The sequence below is a fragment of the Triturus cristatus genome, chromosome 11 (assembly GCF_964204655.1).
Source record: "Triturus cristatus chromosome 11, aTriCri1.1, whole genome shotgun sequence".
Lineage (NCBI taxonomy): Eukaryota > Metazoa > Chordata > Amphibia > Caudata > Salamandridae > Triturus > Triturus cristatus.
The window spans coordinates 754853235-754875862 of NC_140594.1; the positions used below are offsets into that span (position 1 = coordinate 754853235).

General features: G+C 46.5%; 2 protein-coding genes across 5 annotated transcripts in view; one reads left to right on the top strand and one right to left on the bottom strand.

Moving 5' to 3' along the window:
• LOC146785406 (uncharacterized) overlaps positions 1-22628 on the top strand; it is a 2064968-nt gene that overhangs the window by 759621 nt on the left and 1282719 nt on the right. The window contains exon 13 of the mRNA XM_085634420.1: positions 13931-14130. Coding sequence (XP_085490546.1) covers positions 13931-14130 — 200 coding nt within the window. The remainder of the gene's footprint in view (positions 1-13930; positions 14131-22628) is intronic.
• Positions 1-22628, bottom strand: part of LOC146785408 (uncharacterized) — a 787621-nt gene that overhangs the window by 269549 nt on the left and 495444 nt on the right. For 2 of the 4 annotated variants that reach the window (XM_085634422.1, XM_085634421.1), the window contains exon 5: positions 17101-17322. The exons of 1 other annotated variant lie outside the window; for it this stretch is intronic. In XM_085634422.1, coding sequence (XP_085490548.1) covers positions 17116-17322 — 207 coding nt within the window. In that variant the 3' untranslated portion in view covers positions 17101-17115. Of the gene's footprint in view, positions 1-17090; positions 17323-22628 lie in introns of those variants that run through there. One more of the 4 variants, XM_085634423.1, reaches the window with a different exon arrangement.

Here is a 22628-nt window from a genome sequence, read left to right on the forward strand (position 1 = left end):
CCTCCTGTCCAGTGAAATTAAGAAAAGATGGTGTCTGAACTGGAATATTTAGATTAACCATCCATAACCGTGCCTGGTTTATTCTGACTCACTCCTACTTTCCCTTTGTCATACATTTTAAGTTTGTGAAGAGGAGGAAGGCATTTAGCATTATATATGGTTTGCCCTGTCTATAATATATAACAAATGAGGTAGAAAGGTGCCGTAAGGTGTTACCTGTCCACATTTCGACATGCTAATAAAATGTAATTGTTATCTTAGGTAAAGCTTAAAAAAACTCCAGTGTAGCTAGGAATCACAAATTTCTGAAGGCCCCGGAGTTCCTTTCTGGTAACAGTAAAAGTAAAACTGTCTGCCATGTATACATTGTCCTGAAAAGGGGTTTAGGCTTAGATAAAGTTGCCATAAGTCGGGTGAAACAGGGGGTTTGTCTCAACTGCTGAAACAAAAGGTTGTACGTTTTTTGCTGTCCCTGGATTAAGTGGGTAGATGCTGAACAAGCCAAATCAGTTTGGATCAGCCTGGGAACTTGCTCTTCATGCAGACAAATCATCTTGCAGACGTTCCCACCTTTCGCAGTGTTGCCACTCCCATGGCTCATTGCAGTCTTGGGGTTCTGCTTTGCTCTCGCTACTGGTGACATGCTCGACCTCCTCGGGGGTGGCCAGGGATGGTGCGTGGCACATAGAGGGGTCAACAAGCGACAGCCAGTGAGAATTAGAGCCTTGAAGCATGTTTGAAGCATGTGTGCTGCTGCCAAAGCAAAGGCGGTCAAGGGTGCAGTTTACAGCTTGAGTCGTGCTCAATCTGTGCTCTTTCTTTTATTATTAACTTTATTTATGGGTTTTAACAAAAACGCATCAGGTGTACAGCCATTGTCAGTGCATAGTAGTAGTATAATCATTTTATTAGCAAGTGCAATACGGAGCCTCTCGATCAGTGCTTAATTTGTAAAATATTAAGTGCATGTGCTCTAATTTTTTTAGAAGGACACACCCACTTCCCCAGCCCGCCCACTTCATGTGGCCCCACCCACTTCCTTGATTGACTCCACCCACATCCAGAAGCCTCAACATGTCGGAGTAGCTTCCTCACTCCTTGAGTTCCACAAGAAACTGAAGATCTGGCTCTTCACATAAGCACCTTGGCGCCTCACATCTACATACCTGCCCAAGTGGGTGGATACTCTCTCGGGTCATTAGTGCACTATACAAATCAATATAACATAACAATATAAAATATGGAGCGCCTATGACAATACCTTAAAAGTGAACTCAAATTAGGAAATGTTTGTAAATCTCAAAATGCAGCTTTAGGGAAGGTCATTTGAGTACTTGAGGCATCTATACAAACTAAAGAGAATATGCTTGTACTGTGCTGTTTAAAAGATAGGAAGGGATGAAGGAAGGAATATATTTCAGAAAGCAGCAACAATGCAGGCAGGAAAGGGAGTACTGGTGTGAGGAAATAAATAAGTAATGGATGACAGAAGAAGGAAATAAGAAAAGAATGTGAAAGGAAGAAATGAAGGGAGAAAAAAAAGTGAATGATGTGTGATGGATTAATCAAAAGAAGAAAGGAAAGGAGAAAGAAAAGCCGAAGAAAGGGTTGAGGATGAGAGAGTAAGAAATTAAAGAAGGGATGAAGGAAGGAGCAGGAAAAAAAGAAAGTAAGGAACGAATGGAGGAAGAAGGAAGAAATGCACCAAGGGAATGAATGACGGTATAAGGAAGCAAGAATGGAAAGAGGAAATACGGCGTGGCTGGAGGTGCTGAGGAAGAGAAAAAGGAAAGGCAAAAGGCCGGACGAAGTAAAGAAATGAGGTAATGGGAATGGATAAGAGTATAAAAAGTACTGGGTGAAGGTGAGGCGGAGGGAATCATGTCAATGTAATATTGCAAAGAAATTGAAAAACAAAAGATTAAAATACATTTGTGTCCTTATCATACCATGTATGTTTGTAAAGCACACACTCACCAGAGGGGGCCTTAACACCAAATTAAAAATATTGTTATCCAACTCAATGGCACTAATTTTATCGACCTCAGAAAGATGAAAGACTGGGTGCCACACCATTATTTAAATTTATGACAGAGATCAAACACAGATTCCTGGCGTGGATATATTAGCTAACCGATGAACCAAACCCAGCAAAGCATTTCTTGAAATAAAAGGCAAAGAAGGTGAACAGGAAGTATCTAGATTACTCTTATAACTAAATCTGGGGAACACTGTTTAAAGCTTTGACTAAGTGCATGGCGGATTGAGCATTGTATGAAATCTGGAAGAGGCAACTTATAATGTCATCTGACACACACACAGATACTTCTCACAGAATAGACAAGGAATTAAACAACAGACTGTATTGAGACCTACTTTCCTTGAGAAATACAGATGAAATCTATAAATACAGCTAACAGTGTATTGACAACCCCACCATGGCAGCTAACAGGTGGAGAATCTATCAGTTGCATTACAATGCTGCAAAGGTCACCAGTGCAAGTATGACAAATGGGCGTCTATCAGTTGCCCCTTCACCCCGGGTACAAGTGTCATTGCAGCCTGGAGCGTATTTCTGTCACTGCCACTTTCCCAGAGTCAGTAATGATCAGGAGCATATCAAAACGATATAAAATTCATGAACTCAATACATACACCACAGATGCATACCTTTTAAATGTGTGCTTGTTGCAGCTATTGTGGCATTCCAAACCATGTGACACACACTTTGCAAAGGGAAGAGGAAAACTTGAGCAAACTTTAAAGGGTTGTTTTACATGTTTAGTGCAAGCTCCTCTGCGGTCTACTTTTTATTTTACATGCTATAGAAAATGATAACTTGTCAGAGCAATCTATACATGAGACAACCAAGATAAGGATAACAGAAATTGTGTAAATATATTCATCATTTTCCCAGCAAAATGCACACATCTTCAATTTAATTGATTTTAACAAAAAGTACAAAATGAAATAGTCTGAAAGCAGCCAACGTGCTTGCAAGCTAAATGTACTAATCTGTTAAATATGTTCAGCAATCCTAGAGGAATTTCACACTGTTTAGAGATCATCAGTTTAGGGGTGACGCTGTGCTGTGAAGTAGAGGAAGTACAGTGTCCTGCTACTATCAAACATTCTTCATGCTATGGAGGGTGCACCTCACAATAGAAGAGTCTGGGAGTCCATACCTGGGCCCCTTACTTGAGGATGGTCATGGAACTGAAGTACAGCAGACTGGTATGCGATCATAGTCCCTACAGAGTATGAGGGTATCATCACACACAGTCTCTATGAAAGGCCTGCAGATATGGCGAGCATCAAAGTCAGTACCAGATTCCACAGAGAGGAGAGTATCACAGTCAGAATCTGCACCTAAGAGACTACATAGGCGTCCCATTCAGTAAGAGAGGCCTACAGACTAGGAACAGGGTCCATATTAAGAGCACCACACTCCACTATCCATATCAAAATCACCACACTTCAGAAGGTATCACAGCCTGTATGAACACGGTTGCACACTAGCGGAGAGTCATGCCCTCTGCAGCAGGGACCTCACCAGGCTGCCCCATACTTGCTGACTGAACTAGTGAGAGTCACCAGAACAGGCTACACATTTCAAGTCCTAGTTGGATCTCGCCAATGGGGTTTCTGCTAAAGTCATCATACTTTGTGAACTGAGCTAAGTACAACATGCTCAATTTTGAGTGTGAAGTTTGCATACCTTGCCCACCTGTGACTCGATCACGAACACTGTCAGACTCCCTATTGAGGGGCCAGTGAGATGCACAATCTGCGCTAACAGCTTAAACAAGCTTTAGTAAACCAACTAGTTGTTTTTTGCTTACATTGATTTGCTTATTAGGAAGATTAACTTACTAGAGGTAATACTTGCTGTTTAATTTTATAACTGCTTTTTAAATACACTTCGTTGAGTGCGTCTGTGCGGGCAAAGGGAGCAGGGTTGGACTGGGCCTGAAAATAACAGGCCCACCAGATCATAAAACAGGCCCACAAAGAGCCCAAAAATTGGCCCATACACACCAGTCCATCAGGCACGACCTGATTGCCCCATAGGCCAGTCCGACCCTTAAAGGGGAGTCTGCATGGGGAAAGTACAGTGAAAAGAGGAGGAGAAATTGCTTCACTCAAGATGTCAAAATGAAGGGCTTAGATATTATAGATCAGAGCTTCCTATTTAGGTGGGAGTGCAATTTTTACAATCAAGAAAGCACCTTTATTCCCTCCAATTGAGTGCAAGTCAATGGCTAAATTAGGTAGGCTCACTTTCTGTTCGAAATGTTCCTTCTTTTCTGTCCCCAAATGGTGGCCCATGATGTCAAGGTGACTTTTGTTCTCCTTTACTACTGGGCCCTCCATCTCTATGCCTTTCAAAGGCAAGCATTTCCCATCTCTCTTTTAGCAGTCTCTTCAGGAAGCTCGCCATCATTTCGAGCTACCACCTTGTTCCCATCCTCACTGTCCGAACAGGCAAAATACCTTTCATAGTCTATATAGGGATCTCCCACCCAGAAAAACATCCTCACCCTCCAAAAACGTTTAAAATCAATGGAATTCAACATTGGCTGCCAAAGACTGAAATGTAAGCATAGAAAATGGTTCCCACGCCCCCTGGCTAGGTAGGAAAAAAACAGTCTGGGGGTGAATTTACAAATATAACCCGAAACACTGGTACACAGGCGGTGCAGGGCTACTGCGTCCCCCGACCTGGGGATCTTGAAGCCGCCCTGACTTCTCAGTCCACAGGAATGGGGCCTGTTAGACACTTACCCCGGGAAATATCAGACCATTCTCTCATATGGGCTCGATATAGAATTGGCAAGCAGCGAACCAGTAACACAATAACCATTAACACCTCATACCTAAAAATCCTGAATATTAGGGAGGACTTGATAAAAGCAACACACCTCTACTTTATGGTTTAAATCTTTTATTAGCATTTTTAGAAAATCATACAAACAGGCCCAAACCCCGCTAGATAAGAACACCTTGCTCAGTCCCTGGGAGAGGGAGTATCCCCACACTTCTCTTCCGCATCCCAAACTGCACGTGGACCAACCCGGAGATGCCCTTGTGATCCCCGCTAGTAGTTATGGAGCAAACTTTATAAAGAAGCAACTCCCCCCACCCCTTCCCTAACCCTCTCCCTCCCCCCCCCCTCCACGTCCATCTGTCTCTCTTTCCCCATGGTCTCTGCCCCTCTCAGGCCCTACCCCTCCGCCCGCCCCTCAGACAGCCGCAGCAGGCGCAAGTAGCGAGGACAAGTGGCCTCCCTGAACTCAGAGGACAACAATGCTAGAAAGGGCCTCCACAGTTCCCCATATTTGGAACCCTCCCCGGCTAGCGTTAGGGTAAGTTTTTCCATCCCTAGGACATGCCACAATCGATATAGCCAGCCCGTAAACGTTGGGATGTTGGGAGTGCGCCAATGAGTAAGTATATTCTGCACCGCTGAACCCAACGCTATGGCAATCTGCCGTCCCCTACGTGATTTGAGTGGATATGTCAAAGGGTTTGGGAGGCCCAACAGGGTGTACGCCGGGAAGCGCGGGATCGTAGTGTCAAAGTGCTTGTCAACCTCGTCGAGCACCTGAGTCCAGTATGGCTGGACACTCTCGCAGTCCCAAAGCAGATGGGTCAAGGTTCCTATCTGCCGTCATCCCCTCGAGCAGTGTGCATCTCTCTGCCTATCTATCGCATGTAAGCGCTCCGGGGTGTAATACCAATAGGTCGTAATCTTTGTGAGGGTATCCGTGAGGCCCATGTGATACGCTGAGTGCCTGGCCCTGTAAGCTATCCCCCCCCCCATTCCTCTTGTGTCAAAGACCTACCCAGCTCCCTTTCCCAGCATGTCTGTCCTACGTTGTAGGTGTGCGCGAATCGCATTTGGAGCATTCGATACAAATCGGAGATTAACTGCTTGTCAGACGACCGAGTTATAAGCCATCGCTCGTATTGGGAGAGCTGCCGGTCCGCAAATGTGCGGACCCGCCTATCGAGCGCCCAATGTCGAACCTGGAGATAGCGGATCCGTTCCTCCTCCGGTAACCCGTATTCCTGCCGAAATTGCTGGAACGGGTGTACCCCATCCGCATCATACGTATGGTATAGAAAGCGACAGCCTGCTGGCTTCCACCTGCTGAAGGCCAGTGAATTCCGGATTGTCAAACAGGGGCGTGAGCGGGGAAGGGAAGGTGGTGAGCTCATGAGGAATGTTAGTACGATCCCAGATTTCTAAGGGAACGCGAGTGATGTGGGAGGCATAAAGATTGGAAGGTCTGTGCTGCTTTCGCAGGAAGGGGATCTCTTGTAGGGGCCGGGCCGTAACCGCCTGGCCCTGAAACAGCCAATGTTTTTCGACCTCCCAACGGCTCCACTCCACCAGGCAGCGTAGCTGTGCGGCCCAGAAATAGAGCTGGAGATCAGGGATCCCAAGGCCCCCGACCTCAGGTGCGAGAGTGGACAACAACCTCTTCATGCGCGGCTTCCGTCCGTTCCAAATGAACTGGGCCAACTCTGATTGAGTCTGTTGAAGCCACCCCACAGGCGGGTATAGCGGAATGGTGCGGAAGAGGTAGAGGATCTGGGGTAATATGGTCATCTTAACTGCCGCAACCCTGCCCAACCACGAGAGAGTTCCATTGCCCTAACTCCCTGCGAATCTTCCGACGCAAAGCGGTATAGTTAAGGGTCACCACTTGCGAGAGCGTAGGGGCCAACTGAATCCCCAGATAGGGGACCGATTCCTCAGCCCACTGAAACGGGAGTGAACTCCGCAACCGCTCCCGAGTGGAAGGAGACAGAGAGAGGTCCAAGGCCACCGACTTGTCCGCGTTCACCCTGAACCCCGCGACTCGTGCGAAGGCCTCCAATTCTGCCATGCACACCGGCAGCGCCTCCCGAGGGTTCGAGAGAGACAGTAGGACATCATCCGCGTACAGGCTGACGGTGTGAACATATCCCCCAAACTCAATTTTGGAAATCCCCGAATTTTGTCTGATCCTCTGAGCGAGGGGTTCCATATACGCAGCAAAAAGCAGCGGCGACAACGGGCACCCCTGCCTCGTGCCCCTCGTTATAGGGAAGCTAGCGGATGTATGGCCATTCACTCGAACCATTGCCGACGGGACGCGTAGCAGTTAAAAATACGGGTGCGGAATTTCTCTCCCAGCCCCATCCGCAGCAGTACCTGCTCCAAGTAGGGCCAATGAACGCGATCGAACGCTTTTTCAGCGTCGATCGTGAGCAACATATATTCTCCCTCCGTGCGAGAGGCTTTCTCAACCAAGTGCAGAACACGTTTCGTGTTGTCGGGAGCCTGACGCTCTGGGATAAACCCCGCCTGATCCGGGTCGATCAGGCAGGGCATGTAGGGTGCCAATCGGCCGGCCAGGATACCCGAGTAGAGCTTAAGATCGACATTCAGCGGTGAGATGGGGCGGTAGGCCCCGCATCGAGTCCGATCTTTCCCCGGCTTGGGAATGACCACTATGTGAGCCCCCAAAAGGTCTGGGGGGATCGCCCCCGCAACCGAAAATGAATTAAAGAGCCGGGTGAGGAGGGGCGCCAGCAAGGTGCAAAACTTCTTATAAAAGATGGCGGTGAAGCCATCCGGCCCTGGGGCTTTCGCCGGTTTCAACCGGGAGATAGCAGAAATCACCTCCTCCGGTCGGATGTCTCCATCTAGCTGATCTGCCTGGGCCTTGGTCAGGGTTGAGAGCGTGACCGTGTCCAGAAAGGCAGCCCCCCCATCGGCGGTCAACCGAGAGCCAGAATACAAGTTAGCATAGTATCCACGGAATGCTTCAGCTATGTCCCTGTCATCCGTAACTTTCTGACCGTCTTCCCGGCAGATCTCTTGAACCCCTTGGCGTTTCCGGACCTCCCGAAGTTTGTGCGCGAGGAGACGCCCACACCTGTCCCCTCCCATGTAATATGCATGTTTTAAGCGAAGAGCCGCGTACTCCGCTCTATCCTGGTCAAGAGCCGCCAGATGTTGTCGAGTGGCCCTCAGTTGCCGCCACACCCTAGGGGCCCCCGTCCTCTGGTGCATCTGCTCCAATTCCCTGGTTTTTTGCGTAAGCTCCTCTCGCTTGCGTCGCCGCTCTAGATTGTCGGCCGCTGAAATAGCAATGAACTCTCCCCTAAGGACTGCCTTCAGTGCCGCCCACTGTGTCGCTAGGGTAGTATCGGTGTTGGCGTTGTGTACCAGAAAATCCGTGATCGATCTGTGAATCTGCCCCAGCACGTCTTCCCTATGCAACAGTGTGTCCCTAAGGCGCCATATCCTATCCGGTCGCAGCACCGGCGGCAGAGTCAAAATGGTAAACACCGGAGCGTGATCTGAAAGCGAAGCCACCCCTATCTCAACCGCCGTTGTCATTTCTCTGACCGCGGTTGAAACCAAAAGGTAATCCAGCCGCGCATACGTTTTATGTGCATGAGAATAATAGGAGAACTCCCGACTCTGCGGGTGGAATTTGCGCCACAAATCCTCAAGCCCCAAGTCACATAGACGATCGATGCCTGCCGCCGAAAGTGCACCTGCTTGATGTGTGCGCTGACAAAATCTATCTTGTATATTATCAAAAACTAGATTCAAATCTCCCTCCAGGAGAATATGGCGATCGCTCGTCGCCGTGACTTCCGTGAGGGCGGATTGCAAAAAGTGCTCCTGTCCCTCATTGGGAGCGTAGAGCGAGCCGATGGTAAAGGTTAAGCCTCCCAAAGCGAACCTATAGATCAGCAACCTTCCTCTGATCTCCGCCTCCTTCTGCAAAACCTCCCCTCTAAACCGCTGAGCCACCAGGATCGCCACCCCGGCTGTTTTGGTGAGGCTAGAAGAGAATAGTTGTACCGGGAACTTGCGGGACCTGAGCCTATGACAATCTTGTGCTAGCAAATGGGTCTCCTGGAGGAGACAAATATCAGCCTGGGAGTTCTCCAGGCAGGACAGCACCGCTCTGCGTTTTACCGGATTGTTGAGGCCCCTAACATTAAGGGTTAACAGTTTAAGTGTGTGTGGCGCCATTCACTCCATCTAACCATCTCAGAAACTGCAATGGGGGCTGCGCAGCTCGTGCGGGAGGAAGGGACCATGAGTAAGTGGTGTGTGCACCCGGTATGCTTGCATCTGTCTTGACCCTACCCCTTGATGGACGTGGAGCCCCATTCCCTCCCTCAACACTTTCCCCCCCCCCAACCCGAACCTCCCAACAATTGAACCGTGATAGTCCAGAACCATTGTCCTCCACCTTCCGGTGGATGGTAAAAAAGCAACAATGAGTGGGGTAGCACCATGGGCAGTCCCTCCCCCACAGGCGACCCAGTCAAGAATCCGGCGGTGGTGCCGGTCACTGCAATCACACATCTTCGCTGGGTGAGAGGCTACGTAGTCCCACGGAGACTGTCTCTAATGCAGCTTGCTGGCCCCTGAGGATCTCCGCCACCGGGGGCTTCCTGGCGCGCTTACGCCAGCCCTGTCGGCGCCAGCCAGGTCCGTCTCCCTTTGCCTCCGCAGGGCCCCCCTCAGCACCGCTGTCCTCTGCCGGTAGATCCACCCCCAACAGCTTGGCTGCCTCTGATAGGGACCGCAGTTGGTAGAGAGTGTTGTCGATGCGGAACACCAAGCGGAAGGGGTGCCCCCAACTATACCGGATTTTGCGCTCCTGGAGGTGCATCGTAATTGGCTTGAAGAGTCTTCGTTTATGGAGCGTGAGGGCGGACAGGTCCTGGTATAGCACCGGCATGTGATCGCGGAACTTCACCGGGTGTTGGTGACGGGCTATACGCAGTATGTCCTCTTTAGTGCGATAGTCTTGCACACATACTAAAATGTCGGCTGGATTGGCGGATGAGGGTCGCGGGGGGCCCACCCTATGCGCCCCGTCAATCCGCAACTCAGACTCCAGTGGACGGACCAATATATGATTAAAGAGTTCTTTAGTGAATGCCAGTAAGTCTTTGGCGTCCTCAGTGTCCCGCACTCCCCGGATGCGTATGTTGTGGCGTCGAGACCAGTTCTCCAAATCTTCCACGTGCGACTGAAGGTCGACCTGTTGGTCATGGATCCGAATGATCTCTTGTTGTAGCGCCGCCAGTTCTGCGTCCCGACCATCACTTTTGTCTTCCAGCGCGACCACCCTTTCCCCGACGCTGTCCACCTCTCTGCGGACTTCCTTAAGGTCCGCCGCGAACTCCTTCTGAAGATTTTGGATGTCTGTTCTCAGGCCAGCAAACATGGACTCCAGAAACGACTTGGTGATCGACTCAGTTCCCTCCGACTGCGCAGACGGGGGACCGGGCGCCACCGCCGCCATGCCTCCCGACGAGGGCCCTGCCTGTGGCCTCGCAAACAGGTCTTTTAGCGTCTTGTCTCTTCGGCCCTTCGGGGGGACCATAACGTGCCCACGGCCCCACCACCCGCTCGTCCGGGGGGGGTCACGGCCTCGCCCGACAGCTGTCCAACGCCGGCCGCTAGCCTGCCCTGATCAGATCCACCGCCTCCGCCGCTCAGTCCGCTTCTGCAGGCCTCCCTCTGGAAGTCGAGCCCCCACTTCTCGTTGCGACGTCACCGAAGTCGTCTCGACCCCGAGCCCCCGGCGAGCAGAGACCCGGGACGCAAAGCTCTTCTCCGCTGCTCAGGTGTCTCCCACGTCGGTAGATCGCGCCCCTAGACCACGGGCCCTAGCCTCGATGCGGGGCCCCCCGCATCGCAAAGGCAGCAGGTCTCCTCTCTAGTGTGTCTGGTACGCATGGGCCCGATATGCTCCCAGAGGCCTACTCCCCGCTGCAGTTCAAGTGTGTCCAGAATCCAAGCCCAAGTAGACTCCGGGCCCGCCTTCACAGGTCTCCGGTCGCTCTCCGCTGAGCCTCGCGCTGGCGACGGCTGCCGCAGCTCCCACCTTCCGCGCGTCTGGTGACCGGAGGGCCCCGCCGAGGCTGCAGGTCCCTCCACTAGCTCCGGGCCTTCCTGCTGCAGCAAAGTCATCTCTCAGCTGCAGGCCCAAATGCTCCGGGGCTTCCACACCAGGCCCCCACTGCTCACCAATCAGCAGTACCCGGGTCCACCGGCCCGTATCTCCTCCCTGTGCAGTCCGCCAGGCCCCCACGGGACCCCTCGCTCACTCCGGGCCCTCCGGCCTCGAACCCAGGCCTCCCTATCGGTGGGTGGGATATCGGTCCTTTGCCCCAGGAAAGGGCCCCGTAAGTCCCTCGCCGCCTACTCCTTCCTCCAACCCCCGGGGTCTCCGCCGGTGGCGCGAACAGCGCGAGCACTTGCCTGACTGGCAGTGGGGCGGCAGGATCTCGTCGTGCTCACTTCGCTCTCGATCCCCTCCGGGGGCCCCGCGGCGCCGTCTCTGCCTCGGGCGGTCGATCTGCTTCCTGCCCCCTAGGGCCTGCCGTGCCGGCGTTACCCCCGTTAGTTCCTTCGTGGTGGGAGAGAGGAGTCCCCCACCGTGCTGCCCGCTGTCGCGAACCTCCTCACGGGGACTCCCACCGCCGCTGTTCGGAACTCACCGCCTCCGCCTGGCTGCCTCCGCTGCAGGGCCGCGCCAGCTTCCGGCCAGACCTCGGCCTCCGAGCCTCCACCTCACTCGGCGGAGTCCGGCTTAGAGTGCCGGCACGAACCCGCGGGTGTGTGGGTGGGAACGTCCCGCAGCGCCGCTCCTCATATCCGGCCTCCCCCTGGGCTCCGCATCGTGGCAGGCTGATCCGGGATGTGCTCGCTCGGCCTCCGCCATGTCACGGCCGCGCCCCCTCTCCTGCAGGCCTCCACCTCGCGGGACCGCCAGCCGCTCCGTACTCCCGGGCCTTGGAGATCGCCTCCGCCCCGGACTGCAGCTCTCGTGTCGCCCGAGTCACCCCCGGCACCTTCAGGACTGCTTTCGACGGTGTCGGCCAGGTGGAAACGGCCGATCACCGGTGCTACGCTGGGCCGCCTGCGGGAGAGGCAGAGCAACACGTCCGCCTAAGCCGCCATCTTGGCCACACCCCCACACCTCTACTTTAAAGAAAATTAGCAGTATGTGGCATCACCGTAGACACTCTGGGAAGCATATAAAACAGTAATCAGGGTACGGGCCCTCCCTCTGATGGTAGGACACAGGAGAGACACGAGGAAAGAGGTAGAGAGACTAGAACGTAGCAACTAAGACCTTGAAGCACAATTGGTATGACTAAATGACGAAGACAAGAGACATTTGTTAAGCCTCAAACAGCAGGAGTACAGAGACCTGACGACTGAAGCACCCAGAGCCATGGAGACAAAAGGGGATAAGCACATTAGGAGACTTTAATACTGATGATCAGATCATCTCGTTTTCTACGCTGGAAGAAAAACACTTGCCGTTAAGGGCAGATTTTTAAAAGTTTTTACAGATCCGGGGCTTTCAGTGTAGAAAGAAAAATAGTATACTATGACCACAAATATTTGTATTAAAGCAATCAGGCGTAGAGATAAAATCAGTAGTGTATATGATTGGATTTCAGAATCCTAGACTGACGAACTGGAGATTCAGAATCTTAAATGGAATTCAAGATTGAATCAGGATGGAGAAATATTACAGGAAATTATAGCGATGGGGAAGAAGATCTTAATCTCATCTAACTTGAGGGCACAACATTATCAAACTATCTTCAATCTATATTACACCCCAGCAAAAATATATAAATGGGGAGGGACAGCCGATGGCAAATGTACTCGGTGTGGGGCTGAACAGGCAGAAATCCTTCATATTGTTTTCATGTGCCCTACGTTAAGGCAGTTAATAAGGGAATGGAAGTATTCCTGACTGATACTATCAGCTCATTAGTCACTCTCAGACCCTTAATGATGTTGCTAGGTCTGTTGGATGAGGCACTGACCAACCGGGCTGTGAGGAAAGGAAGGCCCAGTCATGCATTGCCTCACATTGGCCGCATAGAGAGCCTCCGTCCTTTGAAATGTGGAGAGCCAGACTCTTCGCCATTTGTAATCTTGAGTCTAGCCTATGTTCCCTCAAGTGTCCGAGGAAACGCAAACTAAGAGAAAGTGTTTGGGGCAGGATGTTAGATCAAATGTATTCTTACATTTCTGTAATTGATTCGGATTTTTATTGCTTAAACATGAAAAAGCTCTTTCAGCTAGGGAATGGGATCAGATAAAATGCTCTATGTTGCACTTTAGATTTGGCCACAGTTCTTGACCTGTTATGATAAAATCGGGCGTTATAATGGCACTCTTAGCTAAGTAGTGATAGATCCATGAGTTTTAGAATTTTTTGTGTACATTATATCAAGTTATTTATATATTAATGAATTACTGTAACGCTGTAAAGTTTCATGCTGTTTTAATGTGACCTTTTCTTTTTTATAATTCCCTGCTATCTCTCCGGATTTTCTATCGTATGAATTTTCAAGATATGCTGATTCATTCTAAATGGTTTTATTGGGCCATCTTGTCTTGTTTCATATAAAATATACTGTATTATTTAGTTTTTTCATTCCCTTGCGTATTAGCTTACTAAAAGAAAAAAAATATATTATTGTATAGTGAAAATCATGTGCTCAGAAGATAAAAGGACCATTGCTCTGGAACCCAAGTTAAATGCAAGCTGATATGACTGTAAGGCTCGCTCTAATTTTCCCGACTTCGGAATAAATAATGATCAAAGAGAGTGGCATGCAGCACATGCTTGGGTAGGCAATGGTGTGGTAGGCTCAGGAGTAGAAATGTTGTTTCCAAATAGTTATTTGCACCTTTTTGCTGCCCGATATCATTGTACTGTAGTCATCTGATCAGAACTTTACATTCTGTGTGGTCATGATGGATGATCTGTGGGACAGGGGAAAAGCTGCTCATGCAGAGTAGTGGATAATGCTTTTAAATCCATGTCTCAATTATAAAAATCACATCTGTCCTCTGTCTCCCCAGGAGCTGCGTTCCCAGCTAGATTCAGCACACGAGATCTTGACTCTCACTAGGAAGCAGCTGACTGATTGCCAGAAGGAGGCACATGCCGCCGAGTTGCAGTCTCAGCATCTCCAGCGCGAAAGGCAGGACCTTCAAGGCGCTATGGAGAAACTCCAGCATGATGCACAGTGTTTTAAAGCAAGCCTTGAAGTACTGAAAGGGTAAGTTATGAAAAAGGGATAGTTTCAAGATGGAAAAGGTCTGGGGGATCAGTTTTAGCATAGGAGATTACGAGGTCTGTGGCAGCCTAGGAGGTGGTGGAAGAGCAGACAGAATATGGAAGTGTTGGCAGGCAAAAAAGTCAGCCTATTTTGCATTCAAGAGAGCCCTGGATATATAATACCTCACCCCTAATTATGTTATGTCATCACTCCAGCAGCCAACTAGAGATGAAAGCGTGGTACTGAAGGGAAAATGCCACTCGAGAGGTGTGTGATAATTGAGAGGGTTTCATTACACCTATAATTGCTGTCTGTGTTTCATACTATTGTTTCGACTAAGTGTTGAATGCAAGTGGAGGTGTTACAAGTGACTTTCGAAATGGTGACAGGGTAGAGGTCGTTGGAAAAAGGCATTTGTTAAATTATTTTGAAGGCCAGTGTTTTATTGGTAATACTTTTCAAATTATTTAAGTTGATCAGTGTTTTATTAGTAACGTTTCTTAATTATTAAAAAAAAGTCCATTATTTTTTAACGAAATCACAAACTTTGGACTTCAAAAAATCCAAAGAGAATTACTAAAACGTGTTTTTAACGGTATTAGATAATTTGCCACTTGATCAGGGCTTTGGACATTTGTACAAAAAACAAAATATGAATTATTTTAAGTGTTTTTTAATATAATTTACAACATAATTTTATTTTATTTATTTATTTAAAGGTTTTGTAGAGCGCGTAGTAACCCTAGAGCATCCCAGCGCTAAACCTGAAATTCCGAGGGTATCACCAGTGGGGGAGTTTATATAGTTTACATAAGAACCATCAACACAGTTTAATAATAAAAAGAACATAAACACAAATGACAATGTTTAGTGTAAAATACACAGAAATAATGAAGAGAAAAGGAAAAAAAGAAAACACAAAAAAAAAGTACAGGTTAATTTTCAAATCATTATACTCATTATAATCAAAGGTACACCATTTAAATATTTAGTTGATTAAAACCATTGCATCTAAAACAATTTACAACAAACGTAAGGCAGCAACAAAAGGACTCACGCTTCTGTCTGTCATGGGCAATGTTTCTGTACAGTACCCCAGCTGTAGTTCATGGTCCTCATTCCTGTATTCACAGTTCGCCTCCACCTGTCCTTTAGCCTGACCCTTTCATTTGCTTTCTGAGGGCCAGTGGAGAGCTGTTCTTGTGATAGTCTAGTTCTCTGCTGATGGCATCTCCTATCCATCTCCATCTTTTTCTCAGAATTATGGAGTCCATAGTCTCTCACTTGCATCTGGTGAGCAGTTCCTCGTTGGAGAAGGTTTGCAGCCAAAAAATGTGCAAGATTCATCTCCGGTTACTAGTGTAAAAAGACTGACAGTCATGTTGTTTTTCATTAGGCCTAGGTGGTGAACTTCGCTCTGTTCGTGGAGTTTGAAGAGTTTGCCACACCCCTCGCTCCACGGAGCACGCAGAGTTGAGAAAAACTCTGCTCTGGCCAATGTCAAGTTGGAAAATGCACCCCCAGGCGAGATTTCTCAATGGGCAGTCAGATTTCTCAACGCAGGCAGTTATGGATGGTTGCCACGCCTGCGTTGAGAAACCATCCGTTTGCGTTAAGAAAGTAGAAAATCTACTCAAGCAGCAGAAAAGAAGCAGCTCCCTTCACTGCGCATGGTACAGTTTATGCTGATTTTACAGTGCGGGACAAACACCCCACACTGAATCAATGCGAACAGCATGACCAAACGTACTCTGCCGCTTGCGGAACTCCACGTAGGGCACTGAGTTTGTCGGTCACTTCAGGGAGTTCCACGTAGTGGAAATCCGTAAACTCCGCCCAGGCCTAGTTTTCATCATCTGTCAGCATTCTGATCCATACAAGTGTGTGGACAGAATGCAGCTCTAGTAAAGCCTCAGATTGGTGTTGGTGCTGTACTGAGATCACCTCCACATATTGTTCGGCATCCTGACGGCATTCCTAGCCTGATTCAGCCTACTCTTGATGTAACTGCCTAATGCTCTATCATGTTTGATAGTACTGCGTAGGTAGGTGAACTCCTCAGTCATGGCTAGTGATGCAGCGGAGTTTACCAGCTCTACATATTCATACACACAACACTCATTTGGGCCCATATAGATTTATACACGCAATGAGCTGGCAAATATCCACTGGTCATCAGTTTTTATTTTACCCTAGGAAACCTTTACACCAGTATTCTTACCATTCCTGTCTCCTGAATAAATGAACGTTCGATAAGATCTAGTAGTAGATTAGAATAGGGAGGAAATACGATAATGTATTTATCTTTCGTTTAAAGAACCACAGACTCAGAAGGAGTTTTAAAAGTTTATCTGAATTAATAATTTTGTGAGTCAAATCAAAATACACATGAATTACCAGAAATCTCCATCAGGAAAATAGTACAGTTAGCTTATAATCAGTTTGTATTAATAAATTCTTGCAATGACGGCATCTGAGGAGAGAATGGACAGAGAGCAAGTACGGAACATTTACCCTACAGATATGTTTACCTAGAATGGTGTGAGGACCCTCGACATCAGAGAGTCAAGGATTCAGGACCGGTTTGGGACAGGGAAAGGTGACCTCTTCTAGTGTAACACCAGCATTACACCCTTCTCTGGTGCTACTCTCTCCGGACCCCTTCCTAGATGTGCCTCCTCGGTTGTCCGCGAAATTTCCCTAGTGTTGGATTCTTCAGTCAGACTGCAGCAAGATCGGGCAGCATCTTAGCATCAGCATCTCCACATCAAGTGTGTCTAACTATCTATAACTTACCTCTGTTATACCAAATTCAAGTGTATGATCCACCCCCAAATGTTTCAATTCCATGTTCCCTCGCAATCTGATTGGGCCAAGCAGTGGGGTGAGGACATCACACCATACCAAGTGCAATATTTTTCTTTAGTCTATTGTCTAACTCCCCACCCCTTAATTTTAATACCAAGCTTTATTCCCACAAGCATTTCATATTATGATCGATAAATTTGTAGTATAATGTTTCTTTGGCTTCCTCTCGTAGGGTTCAAAAGTTTGTTTTCCCATGTCCTTGCTAGGCTTAGGCTTTGGCAGCCATCCCATGACTTCATGGTCTTGAGAGCAGAGAGGTAAGACGCATGCGTGGTTGCCACAAAGGATAAGGACATCAGTCACCCTCCAAGTCCCAAATGGGAACTATTATTAAAGTCAAAGAGGAACATGTTAGAATACAAACTTAAATTAATTCACTGTATACCACTTACTTCTACTCTAATCCCATTTACTTAATAAATCTTTTGCATTAATAGCTTAGTAAAACATGCATAGGTTAGTTTCAGCTCAGCATGTGCGTTAGTGCGTTACTTTAAAGTGGCCATATTAGAAGCTTTTGCGCAGCTGCAAAGCTTTCCCCCCAAGCGACAGAAAACGTCATACTACGTAGATGTAGTAGAATTCCCGCATTTTAGCTGCCATTTTAGAACACTCGGGTTATTCATTAGTATGGCACAATGAAAAGCGTCCCCTAGATACAATAATGTTGAATGTGGTGCATTTCTAGTACTCGCGGACAGGTTGATTATAGAGTTACAGGTTATTCGAGAGGATTGCATAAAAGCAAGTTTCCTTTTATGTGAAACCTTGCTCCATCACTAGGTCCTTTCCATCCACCTTGATGGGTGAATAGTTTGGGATGCTGAGTGGCATAACTTCTGATTTCTGTGTGTTGAATTTCAAGCCTACTTGCTGTGCAAAGATGTTGAGTTGAGGCATCTTTTTCTGCATATGCTGGTGTGTGTGAGAGAGCAAGGCTAGGTCCTCAAGGTTCTCCAGTATAGAGAATAATGTCCATCTGACGCCTCTGGCTTGGTCTTCTGTTGTGCGTTGCATTACTTAGTTGATGACTAGGTTGAAAAGCAATGTTTACATCACGCATCCTTGTCTCACAACGGTTTTGACTTCAAAGCTATACTCACTAGCTCCCACCTTGCAGGTAAAAGTATCATACAAGCGCTTGATGAGGAGAACTATCTGCTGCGTTAGGCTCTCAGTATACGTCAGAGGCTATCATAGTGGATACTGTCAAAGACTTTTTCAAACTCAGTGAAGTTTAATGTATAGTTGTCTCTGCAAATATATGTGCTGCTCCATGATGTTGCATAGAAAAAGGATCTGATCAACACACCCTCTGCCCTTGTGGAATACAGCCTGTAGTGTTTTTAGCTGCTTGTCCACAGCATAAGAAATGAACTGTGTAATGATTTTCGCCTGATTTTATTTGGGATTGACCGAAGGGTAATTCCACACAAGTTGTTACAGTCGGTTACTGTTCCCCTCTGTGGAATTTTTATGATGATACCTTGGTGCCAGTCATCAGGTACTTTCCTTCCCTCCCAAATTGCTATAAACAGTGGTTGGAGTAGCTTGGCTGATGTTTCATGATCTGCCTTGAACATTTCTGCATTCAGGAAATAAACTTATAACAGTAGATCAAAATCATTAAAACATAAAAAACAAAAGGTCGCACCCTTCAATTAATTTGCTTCACTAGATTTCAATTTCTTTTCTGCAACATTTATAAAATTTACAAAGCAAGCACTAAAAAAAATAAGGGTTGTTCCTTGAATGGACATGGTTACTTATTTCCTACATGAACGGATGCCCACTGAATTTAACATTTCTTTTAGCCATCGTCTCTATCGGCTATAAACACTAGGTGCACACAGTGTGTTCAATGGATTCATTGATGTAATCATATAATCTACATTTCTTCCTGGGATTGATATTGAGCCATTTGGGAGTTAAGTCTGAGGTGGGTAACCCACCAAATTGGAACATGAGTTTATTATTTATTGCTCTTGAAAAACACAAGCCCAAGTACAGTTGGGTAGTGAGCATAGAATAACCATTGATGTCCGTCCAGCCATGAGCACAATTTGCTAATTTGTTTTTATTTTCCAGGAGCAACAGGTTTCTCATATTTTTTGTGAGTCTTGAAAGTCCTGAGAGTGAATGGAGTATACTAAAAGCTCATTATTTGCCAGATGAACAAAGACTTTTCTAAATATTGTTGTGACAGAACTTTTTCACTTTAGTTCTTGGTTGCCTATGAGAACACCTAAATATTTATATTTTCCTTATTTATTTGTTGATCATTCAAAAATCAAACACCTCTTATTTTATTTGTGTTGCATAATCTAGATCTTAGTTTTCTTAAGGTTTTAAGATGTTTGATTTCTGCTTAACCAAGTAGTGCATTCAGGAGCCTTTAGAGGCTGACCCTTTCTTGGTTCAGTATGAGGACCATGTCGGCATAAAAGAGACTAGTTGTAAGGTGGCCAACAGTTTTTAGAGGATGCACAGAAATTATGTCAAGTGTTGTGGAGAACACTGCTAGAAAGATGTTAAACTATAAAAGTCACAGTACGCATCATTGTTTCAACCCTGTTGTGATGTAGATCTTTCATGAAATGTTTGTGCCATCCCTAACCTATACTCTTAACTGCAGATCAGTGTACAGCAGGACAATTTCTCTCGACAGGGATGATGGAATCTCCAATACTGATAGCTTGACTTTTAGCACAGCTCTTGGTATCAGGTAAAAGGTGGATTAAAGTCCACAAAGCATAAGTAAAGTAGTGTGTGTTTGGCCTTGGTTTTATTGTTTAGTAGGAGAAGATCCAGTAAGTTAGAAAGGGCAACCATTCCTTCCCATAAACCCATTTGATTTATTGGGATTATTTTATTCACTACGGCCCAAACCTGAAGATCTTTTAGTGAGAGACCTACAAAATATTTGACTTTGTTATCGAGTTACGAGATTAGGTGGTAGATTGCATCGTTAGATCTGTCGCTACCTTAAAAATCGAATAGATATTTGTCCTGTGCCAAGAGTCAATCACTTGCTCACTTGTCAGAATGTGATTGAATAAATTTGTTAATTTTTCAAACTAGAACTTTGTTTTAAACATGGATTGCTGAAGGTCTTTTGGTTCCAGGACAACTTCTACTCAACTTTTTAAAAATGATTTCTTTCACCGGCAACTCTGCCTAAAATACGGGGCCAATTGGCGATCCAATGGCCAAAGACCCTGGGTTTACTACATCGAATACTGTTGGTGGACTCTGGAACGTATTCTCAGTAGCTTTTTAGACGACATCCTCTGGGCCATTTCTACTTTGTGACTTATTGAGAAATATAAACCATTTGCTTATGCTGATGTTTGAATTATTTGTTGCTGCTCTGCTCTTTTCTAAAGTGTTTATAGTAGAGCAGATTTCCTTATAGGACTCTTCCTTCCTGGTATGGAGAATCCTCATCTAAAATGATTACAATATTTACTTTTTTCTGCCCATATTTCTGATTTTTACTTTCCTCACAACACTTTAAACTTTTCTTGGCATTCTCTTTCCTGTCAATTGTTGTTGCAAACACTTACTTCCCGGTTCATTTCCTTTTTCATTAACCTTAGGGCAGAGAGATACCAATTTTTACCTCTTTACCTGATGGTCAGTGAGTGCACTTTTCAAGTGTTATGGGGGTGTTGGTTCATGTGTTTGGTAGTTACTAGTTCCCAAATCAGGGCCGGGTTTTTGCAGTATTTCTCCAGCCGCTCCACTAGGGATGTCCATGATGGTTCAATGACCGACCCATGATCTCCATTTTTTTTCCTTCAAATTTGTAGTGTTTGAAGAATCTCCTGTGTAACTTTCTTTTGTGTGAAGTTTAATGTCTGGAGAAAAGTCCAAGTGCTGCACCAAGTGATCCCTTTCAGTACGAGGTCCAATAAGGAACTTGGTTATGTAGTTGAATAACGGCATGATTTCTATATTGTAGTCAATGATTGATTTTGAGTTTGAGATATGGGTAAATAAAAGTTGGTCGCACCTTAATCTCCCATTTAGAACTCTTGAGACCTGCATGGACACATGAATTCATGAAGGATTCTCCCAATTTATCATATCGTTTGGATATAGGTAACACTTGGTGCGGAATTTCCCATTGAAGATGTTGCAGAGTGGTAAATCGATCATTATAGGGAACAGAGAATGCATTCATATTAAAATCACCCATCATCAGAATAAGGGCATTATTATGGTCCTTTTTAAAGTCTACAATTATACTTTGTAGCTTGGAAGCAATCTCCCTCTTTTGCTGAGGAGCAGGATTAAAATAAACATTTAGGACAATAAGTGTTAGGTTTTGGTCTGGGGCCCAATTTTTGAGCTGAATCGCTAGGAGTTATGGTACTTGTGGTGACATTTTAGTTATTTTAAGGTTGAGTTCTGGCTGGATGGAGACTGCTTGTCCACACTTTAGTCTTCCTTTTTGATTGCTTTTTATTGCAGGATTTGTCATTTCAAAATTTCTGATTAAAGGGATAGATGTTAGGCTCCGTGTTTCTTGTAAGATAATGATGTAATACTTCAGCCAGTAAGAAAGTATTTCTGAAGCTGTTCGACTTGCACTGAAACAGAAGTTGATAGAGTCCACACAGGCAGTGTTGAAGGCGACATAATACTGCATATATGCATTTGGAGACAAGCCCAACAAGCTCATTTACTGGCTAGCTACTAAGGAGTCCGAGTCACGACTGGAGGCGGGCCTCATGGTAATGAATGGAGGAATGATCCACAACTCACAAGGAATAAGTGAAGCCATTGCAGACTATTGTGAAGATCTATAATGGTCATGCCCAACCCCATTACTAAAATGGAATCCCAACACCCCATTATATAGGAGCAGCTGGTCCCTAGACCATCCAAGGAATGCAAAAAAAGTAAAGACTATCCAAGGAAAGCAAAACTGATCTTGAACTGCCGCTCAAGGTAAAGGAACTTCACTCTGTGCTGCAGAGTATGCCCAAAGAAAGGCCGAAGGTCCTAACTGTTATTGGAAATGTTTAATATGGCCTTTTGTGTAGGAACTCTCCACCTAGACTTGCGTGACACCACAAACTTCCAACGGATTGTGCCTCTTATAGGCTAATCCCTCTGATCAACATTAAAACCAAAGTACTAGTAAATGCACTTGCCCTAAGGCTGTTGAAAGGGATCCATTCCCTAATCCATAAAGATCAAAATGATTTCATACCACGTCAGGGAAAGATCCGAAGGTAACTTACCGGCATGGGCCCATGGGCTACCCGAGCGAATGTTGATAGCCTATTTAGACTCCATGAAGGTCTTCAACTCTAAATCGCATGAACTTCGGTACCTATTTCCGCAAGTGTGGTCAACTGTTATACAGTTACCCATGGGTTGGGTGGAGGGTCAAAGTTGCAGTGTCCTAGAGATTCCCGATCCAGAGGGGCACCAGGCAGGGTTGCCCCCTGTCCCCATACCTCTTCGCTCTCGTGGTGGAACCTTTATCAAAATGGGTCAGGCGGGATTCCCAAATATGGGGTATGCAATGGGCTGACGACCATGAGGATATTTCCCTGTAAGCAGATGACGTGCTTATATTTGTCCACAAACCAGAGACCTCTGTCTCCCTTTTTATC